The sequence below is a fragment of the Manihot esculenta genome, chromosome 4, assembly GCF_001659605.2.
Source record: "Manihot esculenta cultivar AM560-2 chromosome 4, M.esculenta_v8, whole genome shotgun sequence".
Taxonomy (NCBI): Eukaryota; Viridiplantae; Streptophyta; class Magnoliopsida; order Malpighiales; family Euphorbiaceae; genus Manihot; species Manihot esculenta.
The window spans coordinates 1,284,304-1,299,447 of NC_035164.2; the positions used below are offsets into that span (position 1 = coordinate 1,284,304).

The window sequence follows — 15,144 nt, forward strand, 5'->3', positions numbered from 1 at the left end:
CATGTTTCATGCATCATGATTATGCAATAGGATGATTGCATTAGTTTCACGAATATGCCGCATTGCATCGATTGTTGTTGATGTGGGTGAATGTTGGATGACCCAATTAGTCCATGACAGGAAGACCAGGACCCCATTCTACGGCCTGGCACAGAGTAAGGAAAGACCAGGACCCCATTCTACGGCCTGGCACGGTTATTGGACTCGAAGACCAGGAGCCCAGAGGAGGCCCTGGGATAATGGTAAGTAATGTATGTATGACAGGAAGACCAGGACCCCATGCTACGGCCTGGCACAGAGTTAGCTTGGACTAATTGGTGACAAGTTCACCCAACCCTTATGTGAATTGTCTGTGTTATGATGCATTTCATTGGAGCATAGTGTTAATATGTTTTATAGTTCTGCTCACTGGGCTTTTAGCTCACCCCTCTCCCTTTACCCCCAGGCTTGCAGGTACAGTATAGAGCAGGAGTCCGGATAGAGTAAAAAGTCCATGTTTATGTAATAGCTAGTAATGGACATGATCATATTGTAATGTAAAGTCTTAATCAGTATAGTTATGTAATGAGATGATGTATATGGATGTTAGTGGTGTGCTTGACCATAGATTGTTGTATCCCTTTTAATACATGATCTTAGAGATTTTTATGATGTTTATGTAACCAACTCAGCATATGTTATGTCACCCATTGGGGACACTGATGAGATCCCACAGAGGGATCAATGTTATGTTAATGTTTATGCACAGGTTGAGTTTGGTTGATGTTCATGGAAAGAAAAGTTTTAATTTTTATGTATGTTGTTGATCATGTACGGGATTAAGCAGGTTTTCAGGATGCATGTCAGGCTTGCTACGGGTCCCGGCGGCCTTAAGTCGACCCGGATCCTAGCGCCGGTAGCGGTCCGATTTTCGGGTCGTTACAGTATGGAAGTCTAGTGAGGCCCATTCTACGCCCCTGGCATGATGTGAGAGAAAGACCAGTGAGGCCCATTCTACGCCCTTGGCACATTGGATATATTATGTTATGTCATGTTAAGAGAAAGTCCAGTGAGGCCCATTCTACGCCCCTGGCACAATTGGATAAGTAGAGGGTTATTGGTGACAAATCTATCCTTGATGTGGATTGTTTGTATTGTGATGCATTTCATGATGGCATATGTTTATAAACTGTTTTTATGGTTCTGCTCACTGAGCTTTTGTAGCTCACTCTTTTCCCCTAACCCCCAGGTTTACAGGGTCAGAGATAGCTCAGGAGGTCAGCAAGGGTAATGGCTATGGTCTCGTAGTATGTAATAGAGTAGTAGTGGACATGTGATGTAAAATAGAATTATGTAATGTAATGTAAAGTAATGTAATGAGGATTAGTATTGTGCTTGGCCCTAATGTTGGTTATAAATCCCTGTTGTACATGATCTTTATGTAATGTTTTATTAATGTTATATGTTGAACCAGGCTTGACTTATGAGATGTTGACCCAACTGGAGCATTTGATGAGGGCTCCAGTAAGGGGTTTTATGTATATAGTTATGGTGCATGCACAGGTCAAGCTTGGTGTATGAAAAGTTTAAAGTTTTATGAAAATGTATGATCATGTATGGAATTTTATCAGATACACAGGATGTATGTTAGGCTTGCTACGGGTTCCGGCAACCTTAAATCGATCTGAATCCTAGCGCCGGTAGCGGTCCGGTTTTCGGGTCGTTACAATAAGAAGTGAAGTATGACCCATTTCATGCAGAAATGGTGCAAAAAAATCATCCTGGGCAAGAGCATGTCTATAAGAATGGGGTTTATTATCATAAAAATAGGATTTATTTAAATTTTAAATGCACACTAATTTCACATTTACTTGTTAAATGTCATTCTACTTCTACAGGAGGTCACTTTAGTTATCTAAAGACACTGGCTAGGATTAAAAGAGACTTCACATGGCCTGAGTTGCAACAGATGGTGAAAAAATTCATTAAAGAATGCTCAATTTTTCAGTAGAACAAATATACAGCCATGAAGCCAGATGGTCTCCTTCAGCCACTTTCGATTCCGAGTCAAGTTTGGTCCGAGATATCGGCTGATTTTGTGGAAGGACTCCCTTCTTCTAATGGCTACACGGTAATTCTCATAGGTGGATAGGTTATCTAAATATTGTCATTTCATTCCTATGAAACATCCATTCACTACTACTGATGTGGTTAAAGTATTTATCAATCAAATTATTCGATTGCTTGGAGTTCTAGAAACCGTTCTTAGTGACAGGGACAAGACATTCACTAGTGCCTTTTGGGATCAAGTGTTCAAATTATAGGGGACGCAATTACGAATGAGCTCAAGTTACCTTCCCTGGTGAAACAGACAAACCAAAGTCACTAATCAAATATTGGAGCAGTATTTGCGGTGCTTTACGAGTGCCCAGCCAAAGAAGTGGCTTGACTGGCTTCTATGGGCTGAACTCAGCTACAATCTAGTGTGCATTCAGCTACTCAGTCCACACCCTATGAGATTGTCTATGATCGGCCACCTCCGACTATCACATCCTACATTCCAGGCACCACCAACAGTGCTGCAGTGGATGACTTTCTTAAGACGAGATGAGATCCTAAGTGATCTAAAAAGAAATCTTCGTCTGGCCCAAGATCGCATGAAAATGCAAGCAAACAAAAATAGATGTGAGGTTCAATTCAAGGTTGGAGACTTTGTGTATCTCAAGCTGCAACCATATCAACAAGTCAGTGGCTTTAGACATTCCCTTAAGCTTTCTGCTAGGTTCTATGGCCCATATGAAATCCTAGAAAAGATAGGACCTGTTGTTTATCGATTATGCCTTCTTGATGGGGCGCAAATTCATAACATTTTTCATGTCAGCCTGTTACGCAAACACTTAGATACACGACCAGAACTATTGCCAAACTTTCCACCAGTTACTCATGACTCTAGTCCTTTGCCTACACCTTCCAAGATTTTGGAGAAAAGAGTGGTTCAAAAGGTGTGTTATCATTTGTACACTGAAATTCTTGTTCAATGGCATGGCACCGAGTCATCAGATGCTACATGGGAGAATTACAGAAGATTTTCTCGACTCTATCTAGAGTTTGTCCTTGAGGACAAGGACAATTTTGGCAGGATGGAATGATGACAATTGATTGGAACATGGTTAGCACAAATATAGCCCATGATACTTGCTGCAATACTTACTGCAATTTAGGATGTCATTTCTCATATCCCTTAATTTTCATTTTCGGTTTTATGTGAGTAAATCCATAATCTTTCAGTTGTTTGTCAGTTATTTCCATTTCCAGTTTGTAACATGGGTGAATCCACGATCTCCTATTTTCTTGTGTTATGTTCATTTGATTGACTATAAATTAATCATCTAATGAGAAATAAAATCATGGATAAAACTATTACAATCTTCCTCTTCTGAACTGTTTCTTTCATCTTCCTTTTCCAAAATTTCTTATCACACTGCTCTTGAATGATTGGAAAACATCCCAATTAACTAGAGGGACAACCTTCTGAAACTTGATCCTTCTTCTCAAGCACTCATCAAGCCGTCCTTCAATTTCCATCATCTTGTATTAAATATTGAAACAAAGAAGCCACTAGAAGGGAGAAAAGATGCTACAAATTTTGGAGCTTGAAAGACTGTTGATGAATTCATGGAGAACATCGCTGACTTCATAAGCAGCATCTTTGACCTCAGTGAGCCAGCATCGAAGAACTGTATCGTCCTCTGATTTATTCTCTGCATCGAGAATCAAAGTTTGGATTTTTACTAAAATCAAATCCAAATTTTTGACGTGTGAGTTGTCAATAAGAGAAATTAGCCTGTAAGAGAGCATCCGCAGGAGAGGAGAGGCGATCATCTCCATAATGAACTTGTTGAATGGTTTCCACTCCGGGACTAAGGAGACCAAAAGTATTTTAGTTTTTTTATAAAAATTAATGGTAAATTAACTCTAATTCTAATCATAAAAATTAAATTATAGTTTTTTTCAATTATCAAAAATTAAATTATAGATTTTTAAAATATAAAATTAAACTAAATATTTCATTAATTAGAAAGATTAAACTGCAGTATATCCTATTATTTTTATTATGAGAAGACTACTCTAATTATATAGCTTACCAATTATACTTATTTTTTATTTTTTATTTTTTTGAGAAAAGAAAAATAATAGAACCTAGACATCAAGAAACCGTTTCTTATTGTGCAAGAATTCTGACATCCTTTTTTTATTTTTCGGTTGAAGTCCTTTTTTTTATAAGTTTCATTTCCAAAACGCAAGGTTAGTGCTTTTAGTTTAAATAATGTTTTTTGTTCTTTTTTCACTGTTTTATTATTCTTTAATGCTTAATTCTCAAAAACACCAACATTGTCGAAATATGGATTAATTTGGCCTTAAATAAAGAGTTATAGATTTATTTGGAAAAAAAAAACTTATTTAATTCTAAAAAAATATAAAGTAATGTAAACCTCTATTATCTTCACATGAATTTTCTTTAAAATAGGAAATAACGAATGCATATTTTGCCCCTAATATTTTTTACAAGAAGTAATTTTACTCAATTAATTTTATAGTTATTTTATTTACTTAATAAACTTGTAAATTGTAAAATAATTTAATCTGACACATCGTATCGTGTATCAAAAAATATTCTATGCACATACTATAAGAACTAATTTTCTAATTTACTTTTTACTAATAAAGTTCATATAAAAGATTAAAAAAAAATATAAATGTAATTAAATTGACCAGAGCTAATCTTTAAAAAGTTTAGACTTAATTTGTAAAAATTTATATTAACTTGAATTTAAATTTTATTTTATTATTATATTAAATTCAGTTTATTTATAAATACACTAAATGAGTCGATTCGTGAACTTTATTCGCTAACGTAAAAATGAGTTAAGTTCATAAAAAGAGTATTATAAAATTTAAATTCAGTTTGTTTACTAAATGAATTTAAAGATTAAATTCAATATTAACTTTTTTAAACATAATTGAATTCGATTGTATTTTTATTAAATTAAATTTAGAGTAATTTATAAATAATTTAATTTATTTAAGGTATAAGAAGTAAATTTATATTTTTTATTATTATTATTATTCATTAAGATATCTCTTTATATTTTTTAAAAGTTTAATTCTTTTACAATTCGAGATTGGTAGACTACTCCTCTCGATAATGTTTTCTATATTATAGATATAGTTGCAAGTTGCAAGTATAATTGGCAACTAAAGTGCCGTGTACCGACTCCATGAAATGTGAACTGGCATGAAGGAGAAAGGGCATTCATGTCAAAATCCAAATTTTATTTTCTTTCTTCGCCGATATTGCTGAAAATCAATAAGAACAATTTGGACTGTTAAGTAAGCCGTCTCTTTCTCTCTCTCTTTTAGCTGAACTCGCCTCGTCATTTTCACAAGCAACTTGTGCTCATCATTCTCTCTATATAAATTTCCTTCATTAATTAGTTTCCACTACTTCAACTTCAACTCATCACAGCTATAGAGAGAGATGGGAACAATAGCAGTGCATGGAGAAGAAGATGGAAATTATAAAGTTCCACAACCAGAAAATCTCCATATTCAAAAGGAAGAGCTTGATGCTGGTGCTCTTTTTGTCCTCAAATCCAAAGGTATTTGCTACTAAATTTCATAAACTTCTTCATTAATCATTCACAGCCTTGATTGTAATCTTCATACTTAAGTTAGCAGGAATTAATTCTATGTAAATTTCAGTTTTGACTTCTTTATAAATTCATTAATCTTAATAAATATATAATTTCTTTTAAAAAAAATTAAAAAGAGGAGATTAATTAAGTTTTCATTTGTGGTTTCTAGTTTGAATTTCTCCTTTGCAATGATCATATATGTTTTACTGGCAAAAGATTGGTAGGTAGTTGTTATATCATTTCCTTGCATAAAAAAGAAAAATTGACATGTGCTTTGATTTTATGAAAATGAGATTAATAGCAATTAATTCAAAACACATCAAGTCAAAATATATCAATTAAAATATTAGATTTTAAAAATGAAATGCAATACCAATTATGGGAAACTTGTGCATTTTTAAAATTTTATATTAAATTAAAAAATTATATTGAACTATTTAGAAATTAAAAAAAAATTGATAGTATACTTATTAAATCATATTAAATAAAATTTATTTTACTATTTAATTTTAATTTTGAATTTTCATTAAGAATTATACTGAAATCAAATGTGGCGTAGGATCTTGGATTCATTGTGGATACCACTTGACAACATCAATAGTAGCTCCACCTCTCCTTAGTCTCCCATATGCATTCACATTTCTTGGATGGGGTGGTGGAATTTCATGCTTAATTATTGGAGCTTTCATCACTTTCTACTCCTACAATTTGCTGTCTCTTGTCCTTGAACACCACGCTCATCTGGGTCATCGTCAACTTCGCTTCAGGGACATGGCCAACCATACCTTGGGTAACCTCTCTCTCTCTTCATTTTTGTTATTATTTATTTAGTTAAAAAAATATATTCATGGCTTCTACTAATTAATACATATGATTCTGAAAATACATGGATTTAATTAATATCGCAATTAAATAAAAATTACGAAAGTTTACAATTCTTATCTAAATTTAATTTATTTAATTTTTATATAAATTTATTATTTATTTATGTATTGAATCTATTAAATTAAATAAGATTTTTTTAAATAACTTAGAGTCGGCAAAAGATGTGTTCTTTTTTTCTTGTTAACGTGTCTAACAAGATCCATGGGATCGTTAAATTCATACTGAATTGATTAATCAATTTTAATTTTTAAATTAAATCGAAATTTTAAATTTAAAAGTCAATTACGGGCCTTCACAAAGTTAGAATAACTGATAGTACAATTCGATTCCGCTTTTGATTTTCAAATAAATCATTTTATATAATTTTGCCACTTAAAATTAATTTATCGGTAAATTAAATTACTAAATAAATAAGATTAACTTTTTTTATTTGTAAAAATTTATTATTTTTATTTAAATGTAATGTTATTTTATTTTTATATTATACCTAATATGATTTTTTTATATTATGCAAAAGGTACGGTTTATACGATTTACTTATTTTTTATTTATTAATTCAATAATATTTAATATTTATATTTATTTTTTATTTAATTAATTTATCTAAATTTTTTAAATTTGAATTTTTTGAATTATTGAAATCGAATTCATCATTTAAAATTTAAACTTAATTAGAACTAAAACCATAATCATAAAAATTATAATTATGACTGCTGTAAAACTGGATCAAACCATAAAAATTCAAATTTGTTTTCGCACAATCATAAATTTGAGCCATTTTTGGTTACACAAAAATTATATTTATAAATTAATTAATTATTAACTAAAACTATATTTATAGTCTGAATTTTAATATTTTTATCTACAAGATATTTCAATTTTAATTATAAATTAATAAATATTTAAATTTTAAAAAATTATTTATATATATAATTTATTTAAATTTATTATTTTGAAATTATATTTAAAAATATTTTTTAAAAATTTAAAGGTTTAAAAATATATCTTTTAAAAATTTAAGTATTTTTAAATTATATTTTTAAAATTTTAAATATTTATTAAATTATAATTAAAATTAAATTCTCTAATAAATAAAAATACTAAATCGCAAATATTACGTGCGCATTTGACCAGCATTATTTGGTCTGGCCCTGCCACGTTCAAAAACGGAAAATTGCCACCTCTTGTCTCTATCTCTCACATACCAATTGGTTCTTGGACTTTTTGTTCGTTTATTGGATAAATAAAAGTTTATTCATGCACATTTATAGTTAAAATAATTAACTATGTGTTACGCTTAAATTGAATTTAAAAAAATTAATAATAAATTATAAAATAATTTAAAATTTTTATTTAATTAATAATTTATTTAAAAATAATTATTTTCTCTATTCTATAATTTTATTCGTTATATTTTTTCATATATATTAAAAAATATAATTTTTTATTAATTTTCTATTATACTTATTTTAAATACATTAAATTTTATTAAATATTAAAAAATATTTTTAAAAAAATTATTCAATCTATATATTATTATAATTTAAAAAGAAAAATAAACAATAATTTTAAAATAATTAAAAAAATATGAACAAAAATTATGTAAAAAAGAAAAAATATTTTATATATATTATGTATGGCAAACATAAAATAATAAATATTGTAAATAAAATTATATTATAATAAATATTTTAGAATAATATATTATTGTATATAAAAATATTTCATTAAGGATTTATGTTCAATTTTATTGCAAATAATATATTATATTTTTGCCGGAGTTGAAAGGATTATTTTATCAGAAAGCAAAGGTATAATATTATGTTTATTATAAATATAAATGTATTATATTTATATCAAAATAATTTAATGTTTATAAACACTTACCCTTCATTTAACATATTTAAATTTATATTTATTTTTAAAAAATTCAAATAAATTTTTTAAAATCATATAAAATTTCAATTTTTAAAATAAAATTTTTTACATTAAAAAATTAATTTTTTCCTTCAAACAAGATAATTATTAGTATATATGAAAAGATAATTGGGACTGAATGTTCATCGAGACCGAACGTTATTTCATAGCATATTCAATTTTTTTTATAATAAATATAACACTGACCATAAACGATTAATAAATATATAAATATAATAAGATTAATTTTTTTTTGCACTCCAAGACTTAGCCTGGTGAAAAGTGCATCCTGTAGCCTTGAAAGGGCTAAGGTTCGACTCTCCCAACTCCTATTTCAAAAAAAAAAAAAATAATAATAATTTTTTTAACAGCGTTTTTTAAAAAATAAATAAATTATATCATCTATTTATTTATCATTTATTTATTAATTTTATAAATTTACATAAAAAAATACTTGCTTTAAATTTAAATCAATTTATCTGCATGTAACCATTTTGATTTTATTATGTAATTTCTTCCCAATATGTACTAGTTGCTCCAAATTTCTTGATGCATGTTTGAAAAAAGTTCAAAATTGACTTGATCAATTACTTGTTTAAGTTTCGCTAAACTATTTATGTTGATCAGTAGTGAGAGAGTTAAACACCATCACCACTTCCTATTTGCGCTAATAATAATTCATTTTATATAAATTGATTTAAATAATTGAATTGTTTTGCCTATCAAAAATCCTAATCAATTTAATATCCAAATTTAATTATTTAAATTTATCCTTTCATCTTTATTTATTTTCAATATAGCATTCCCTCTCAACCCAATAATTAAGAAAATTAATTTGATAACTCTACCAAAAATTTTAAATTTTATTAAATTGGAAAAAATAATTATCTTCCATTATTTTTCATCAGTAAATGAAAAATACAACATCCTGACATACATAAACTAAATAATAGTTTCAATTTTTAGTGATAGGGTCATGATGGTTTATTATTTCATGTCACATGCTTGTACATATTACATATATTTTGTCCTTAAAGGAAATAATATTAATTTTGTTCATTTCTAAGCATATAAAAATTGAACTCCACTTGATGATTGATTTATCCTTTATATTAATAATACACTAAAATATTATATAAATTAAAAATAAATATTATAAAATATATATATTAATTTAAAAAATACTTTTACTTTATAAATATATATATATAAATAAATAATATTTTTCATAAAACAAATCCCACCTTATACTGGGTTCATAATTCGTTTAATTGAGATCCAATTATTTTTGGTTGGCAGGGCCAAGGTGGGGCCGGTATTATGTGGGTCCAATTCAGTTCACAGTGTGTTACGGTGCTGTTGTTGCTTCCACACTTCTTGGAGGCCAATGCATGAAGGTGAGAATAAGATTTTTTTTTTTTTTTTTTTTTAAAAAAGGATTACAAAATTCAAGTTTGCATTCTCATTTCAAAATCAAAATGTATCTAAAATCAGAAATTTGAACCTTTTTTATTAATTATTACTTCTATATTGCAGGCAATTTACTTGCTATCAAACCCAAATGGGACTATGAAGCTTTATGAGTTTGTAATCATATTTGGATGCCTAATGTTGATGCTAGCTCAACTCCCATCTTTTCACTCCCTCAGGCACATCAATTTGATATCCTTGCTTCTTTGCCTTGCCTATAGTGCCTGTGCCACTGCCGGTTCAGTCCACATTGGTACGCATATGAAAATATAAATTATTTATCCAAACTTAATTATGTGGGTTCAAATACATAAACATAGTGAACATTCACTTATTAAATGTATAAATTCCGCATGTGTATGTTTTGAATTCATAGGAATTATGTTAAATTAAGAATTTTCTATTAAAATGATACCAATTATAAAATTTTATTTAAAAATTTAAGTTTTAAATTATTGTTTAATATAATCTCAGTAATTGTATAACATGGTTACTTTTAGTAGGAAATTCGTCGAAAGAACCAAAAGATTATTCTGTAAATGGAGACACGGAAGACAGAGTTTTTGGCATCTTTAATGCTATTGCCATAATTGCAACAACGTATGGCAATGGGATCATCCCAGAAATTCAGGTGTGAATTAGTCTACTTGCCTTCATCATGAGTATGCTAATTGGAGACTAATAAAATGAACAGTTCAATTTAATGAAACAATAAATGGATGCAGGCAACCATAGCAGCACCTGTTAAGGGGAAGATGTTCAAAGGATTGTGCGTATGTTATAGTGTAGTTTCAGTGACATTCTTTAGTGTTGCCATTTCTGGGTATTGGGCTTTTGGTAATCAAGCTGAAGGACTCATCCTTAGCAATTTTGTAAGAAATGGGAAGCCTTTGGTGCCGAAATGGTTTGTTTTGATGACAAACATCTTCACTATTCTTCAACTATCTGCAGTTGCTGTGGTAAGAAAATATTACTTCATTAAATCTTTTCCGTCTCCTCTTCTTTTAGCACAACAAATCTATTAGCCTTGAGCTCCTGACTCCCTATATAATATGAGGCTATCAGGTTCGAACTCCTACTTTCTACAGTATAAGGCAAGTACTTGAATGCCGGGTTTTTACATAGAGAAGTGTGATAGTGGATCACCTCTGCAGAATTTATAAGGTTGTTGATGATCTGACAGGCAGCAGAGCCTGCCGCGTGTCGAACCATCGACAAAATTTTCTTTTTTTGTTAGTCATGTCTCGTCTAGCAGTTAAGAAGAGTTTTTTTATATAAAAAAAATTGCCACTTATTCTGCCGCCTGTCAGACCATCAGCTGCTTTTTAGATTCTGCTGAGGTGGAAAAATTTACCCCTTTTTAACAAGTAATTTGTTCTCTCCCCCTTCCTGACAAATGTTTTTTTATCACACTTTTTTGGTAAAAACTCCCTTGATTACATTCTTATCTTAATGACAAGTTCTCTGTTACAGGTTTACTTGCAGCCTACAAATGAAGTGCTGGAACGAACATTTGCCGACCCCGAAAGCAAGGAATTCTCTGCTCGCAACGTTATCCCTAGAGTTTTCTCGAGGTCATTGTCTGTGATCATAGCAACTACAATAGCAGCAATGCTTCCATTTTTTGGAGACATCAATTCATTGATTGGAGCTTTCGGTTTCATGCCTCTAGATTTTATCTTACCTGCAGTTTTCTTTAACTTGACATTTAAGCCATCAAAGAAGAGCTATATTTTCTGGTTGAATACAAGTATCGCAGTAGTTTTCTCAGCTTTAGGGGTCATAGCAGCAATAGCAGCAGTCAGACAAATAAGTCTCGACGCCAAAACTTATCGGTTGTTCGCAAATGTTTGATCACACAAAGTGGGAGTAGTAGAAGCCAGTGAGTGCGATTTGGCGTCGAAAGAGAGTCTTTGCAATTGCAAACGATACTCTGCTCTTATCCTGAGGCCACCTCATGTCGTTTTAGCATAACTTTCTGATGGGAGCTTCTGGTTTCATTCGTCTACATTTTCCATCTTCTCTGCTGCTGTGTGAACTTTGTTCATGTTGAAGCCATTTAAGAAAAGCACTAATTGGTGGTAAAATGGAGCAACTATTTTGAAATCTTGTCTGTATATGTTATTTTTCTCTGTTCAAATACAGAGGCCAAAACAAGAAAATTTAAAAGACAAAGCATCTTATAGATTTAAGAAACATGTTCATGCAACAGCATCTTAGAAAATGACAATATTTAGTTTCTGCAAGAAAAAAAAAAAGATAAAACTGAGATCATCTTTAAGACCTAATCAAGGGATAATGCAACAAAGAGAGACATGACACAAGCAACAAGAAAGACTCCATGAGCTCAATTATTACCTGGACTATATAGTCACAGGCAAATCTCTAGCAATCTTCATTTCCAGGATCTGAAATCGGCTCCACTGGCTTGACGACATTCTCAGGATCATCTGTGGTTGTGTTCCCAGCTTCAGTATCATTTGCGGTTTCTAAAAGTGCAGATGTCGGTGTTGTGCAGTGGCCTTCAGCTTCAGTTGTTCCTGCATTTGGGAATGGAGATCTTTCAGTTTCTGAATCGCCAAGTGGGCTCCCAGCAGCTACTGCAGATTTTTCTGCCAGTTGCTTCAGTTTCAGTTCATTGAAAACATTTTGCTTAAAGCTCCCAAGGATAAGCTGGTAAATTGAAACAAACCTAATGTAAGTCTCTTGAGATTAAATCTTTCTAGGAGAATTTAGATACAGCAAAGGTAGAACATACTTGAATAGGGCCATAGGCTATTAAAGATCCAACAACACCACCACCAAAAACTTGGCCATTGGGTTTTGCCAGGGAAACAGTTAACACGCCAGTTTTGCGGCGTTCACCACTTGTCTCATCAAAAGCGAATGATCCAGACAAGGTGAGAATTTCAAAGAGGCCCTGCAAAAAATATATATTTTTTGGCATTAGGAATAGCTAGTGAGGATTTGGATACTTTCAGACTATCAAAATATACATAAGAAGTAAAAAACAGCATTCAAATTTCAATGCATAAAGCTTCTTGCATTGCAGGATCTCGGAGAATTAGATGTGAGATCAAACCTCATATTGCAAAACTCCACCATCAGAACCAGGTGGATGTATAACCACTTTTGAGACAACACCAGAAGCAGAAAGAACGCAAACTGCTCGAGGACCCATTTCAGCAAATGATGAAATCAAGCTTATAATATCCTGATCATAGTTAAGAAAAGAGATCTGCTTAGATGAAAGCCAAACAGAATGAACAAACCAGACAAGTATTGGCAGCAAAATTAGCATATAAAAATACCAACAAAATAATATCTAACGATACCTCTCCAGGATCCACACGTGCTACAAGAGGAATGAAGTTTCCTCCAGCTGTTTCTGCAGCTAAATCACCTAAAAAAACACAATATTGTGGTACAAAGAAAATAGAATGCATTAATCCGAAAAGTAATCTTCATAAATTGGATGATATATTCACTTCTTGACCAATTGTGGAGAAGAATAATCAATTTCATATAGCAACTAAACTAACCAAATGCAGCTTCAAGTATCAAGAAATTTTTTTTCTTTGCACATCTGTAGTTCATCCACCAGAATGCATATATCTCAATATAATCAAGCAAATGAAACCTTGGAGGTTCAACCCTTTACAGTTATCAGCACAAATACCAGATATTTACTTGTTCTATTCCCCTCGAGCTTTTTCATTTCTGCACATATATGTATTCAGCCTTACCCTTCCTAAGAAACTTACCCTTTGTTTGGATTGAGGGAAATGGTGAAAAGAGAAAAGACATTAAATTTCTATCCTTTCTTGTTTGGAGAATAAATTAGAGGAGAGAAAAGAACAGAAACAAGGGGAAATAGGGAGAACTTTGATTTCCTAATTTTGTTTATTAATTCAAATTATTTCTGTCCAATTTGGAGAGTAATGAAGGGAATATGGAGATCGTTAGATAGTATTTACATTAAATTTACTTACATTCCCTTGTTATCATATAAAAAGAACAACTGTAACTCATGGCAATTAAGTAATTGAATCAGGAGACCAATTTTATTTATCCTCTATTGTCGTAAGGTATCCAAACAAAAGAAAAGAAATTAAATTTCTCTTCTTTCCTTATCTCTTCCTTAATTTCTCCTATATTCTTTGCACAATTATGGATCCAAACAAAGGGTTAATGGCATAGCATTTCATTTAATTTCAGCATAGCAAATTAAACTAATTAAGCTACCTCCCCCTAAAGAAATCAACAATGCCTATCATATGCATTCTTCTTTCTATGTTATTAAAGGACTTTACCATTCCCAATGAAGAATGTGCACAAATACAAGCTTTACTAAATCATTCATCTATAAATGCAATTTCACATGAGGCACAAAACTCTATAAAAGAAATTGAAATTCCTCTTTTTCTAATCAGATGTTCAAAAACATCGATCAATAAAATCAGAACTCACCAAGGGAAGCCAATAACTGCAGTTTACCGGAACCAAGGGGACGCCCCCTGCCTCGCTTCTCACAAGTCTTTGATAGTGAAGATGTAAAGTCAGGAGGAGGAGGAGGAGGAGGAGGAGGAGGACAAGGGACAGGCAGTGATGTTGTTCCTGAATCCATAACGAATTTCTTTGGTCTCCCTCTCTTCCTTTTCCCAGCACCAACCGTCACCGAGCTGCCTCCAGAGACTGCTACAGCAGCAGCAGCAGCAGCACCACCACCACCACCAAGGTCAGGCTCTTTTGCTTCCTGGTGTTCCACCTGGCTCACCTGAGGATCATTCTTCATGGCAACCGGAGACAGCTGCGAGTCGGCGGATGTCATGCTTTTATCTTCCATGCATGCACCAGCAGCTTCCGATTGCCTTTTATGCATAAAAACACACACACATGAATATACAATGAGATATAGAGAGAGAAAATGCATGAGTCTTGACCTATCACAATGATCCATGTGTACGAAAGAAAAAGGCGTTTTGAACTAACATTTGGGTATTCGACAAAAAAAAATAAAAAACAAAAAATAGCTATTGGGTATAAAAAAGGCACCATACAGGAAGCCTTGACTGGTTTTTCTTCATAATTTCCCTAAAATCTTTCAAAGTTGACTAGGTGAATAAATTGGTTTTTAAGGAATAATGTCAAATTATATGATTTTGTTCTGTAAGCAACAGGTACAATATTTACTTGT

General features: G+C 31.4%; 2 protein-coding genes across 4 annotated transcripts; one reads left to right on the forward strand and one right to left on the reverse strand.

Annotated features, from left to right (window-relative positions):
* Positions 1-5,251: 5,251 nt before the first annotated feature.
* LOC110612779 (GABA transporter 1) lies at positions 5,252-12,246 on the forward strand. 3 transcript variants are annotated; one of them, XM_043955885.1, is made up of 8 exons: positions 5,252-5,370; positions 5,507-5,639; positions 6,235-6,465; positions 9,777-9,874; positions 10,014-10,200; positions 10,448-10,578; positions 10,673-10,906; positions 11,421-12,246. In XM_043955885.1, exons 2-8 carry the CDS (start codon positions 5,519-5,521, stop codon positions 11,799-11,801), a joined length of 1,383 nt encoding a protein of 460 aa, XP_043811820.1. In that variant the 5' UTR covers positions 5,252-5,370; positions 5,507-5,518; the 3' UTR covers positions 11,802-12,246. The 3 variants fall into 3 exon arrangements, with proteins under 3 accessions (XP_043811820.1, XP_021609261.1, XP_021609262.1); XM_021753569.2 differs by lacking the exon at positions 5,252-5,370 and having other exon boundaries at positions 5,377-5,639; XM_021753570.2 differs by lacking the exon at positions 5,252-5,370 and having other exon boundaries at positions 5,377-5,639; positions 10,451-10,578.
* Positions 12,247-12,332: 86 nt separating this feature from the next.
* On the reverse strand, positions 12,333-14,778 carry LOC110612780 (AT-hook motif nuclear-localized protein 1). The gene is made up of 5 exons (XM_043956038.1): positions 14,418-14,778; positions 13,283-13,350; positions 13,030-13,185; positions 12,706-12,867; positions 12,333-12,620 (listed from the first exon to the last, which is right to left on the reverse strand). The coding sequence occupies exons 1-5, from the start codon at positions 14,776-14,778 to the stop codon at positions 12,333-12,335; spliced, it is 1,035 nt and encodes a 344-aa protein (XP_043811973.1).
* Positions 14,779-15,144: the final 366 nt, after the last annotated feature.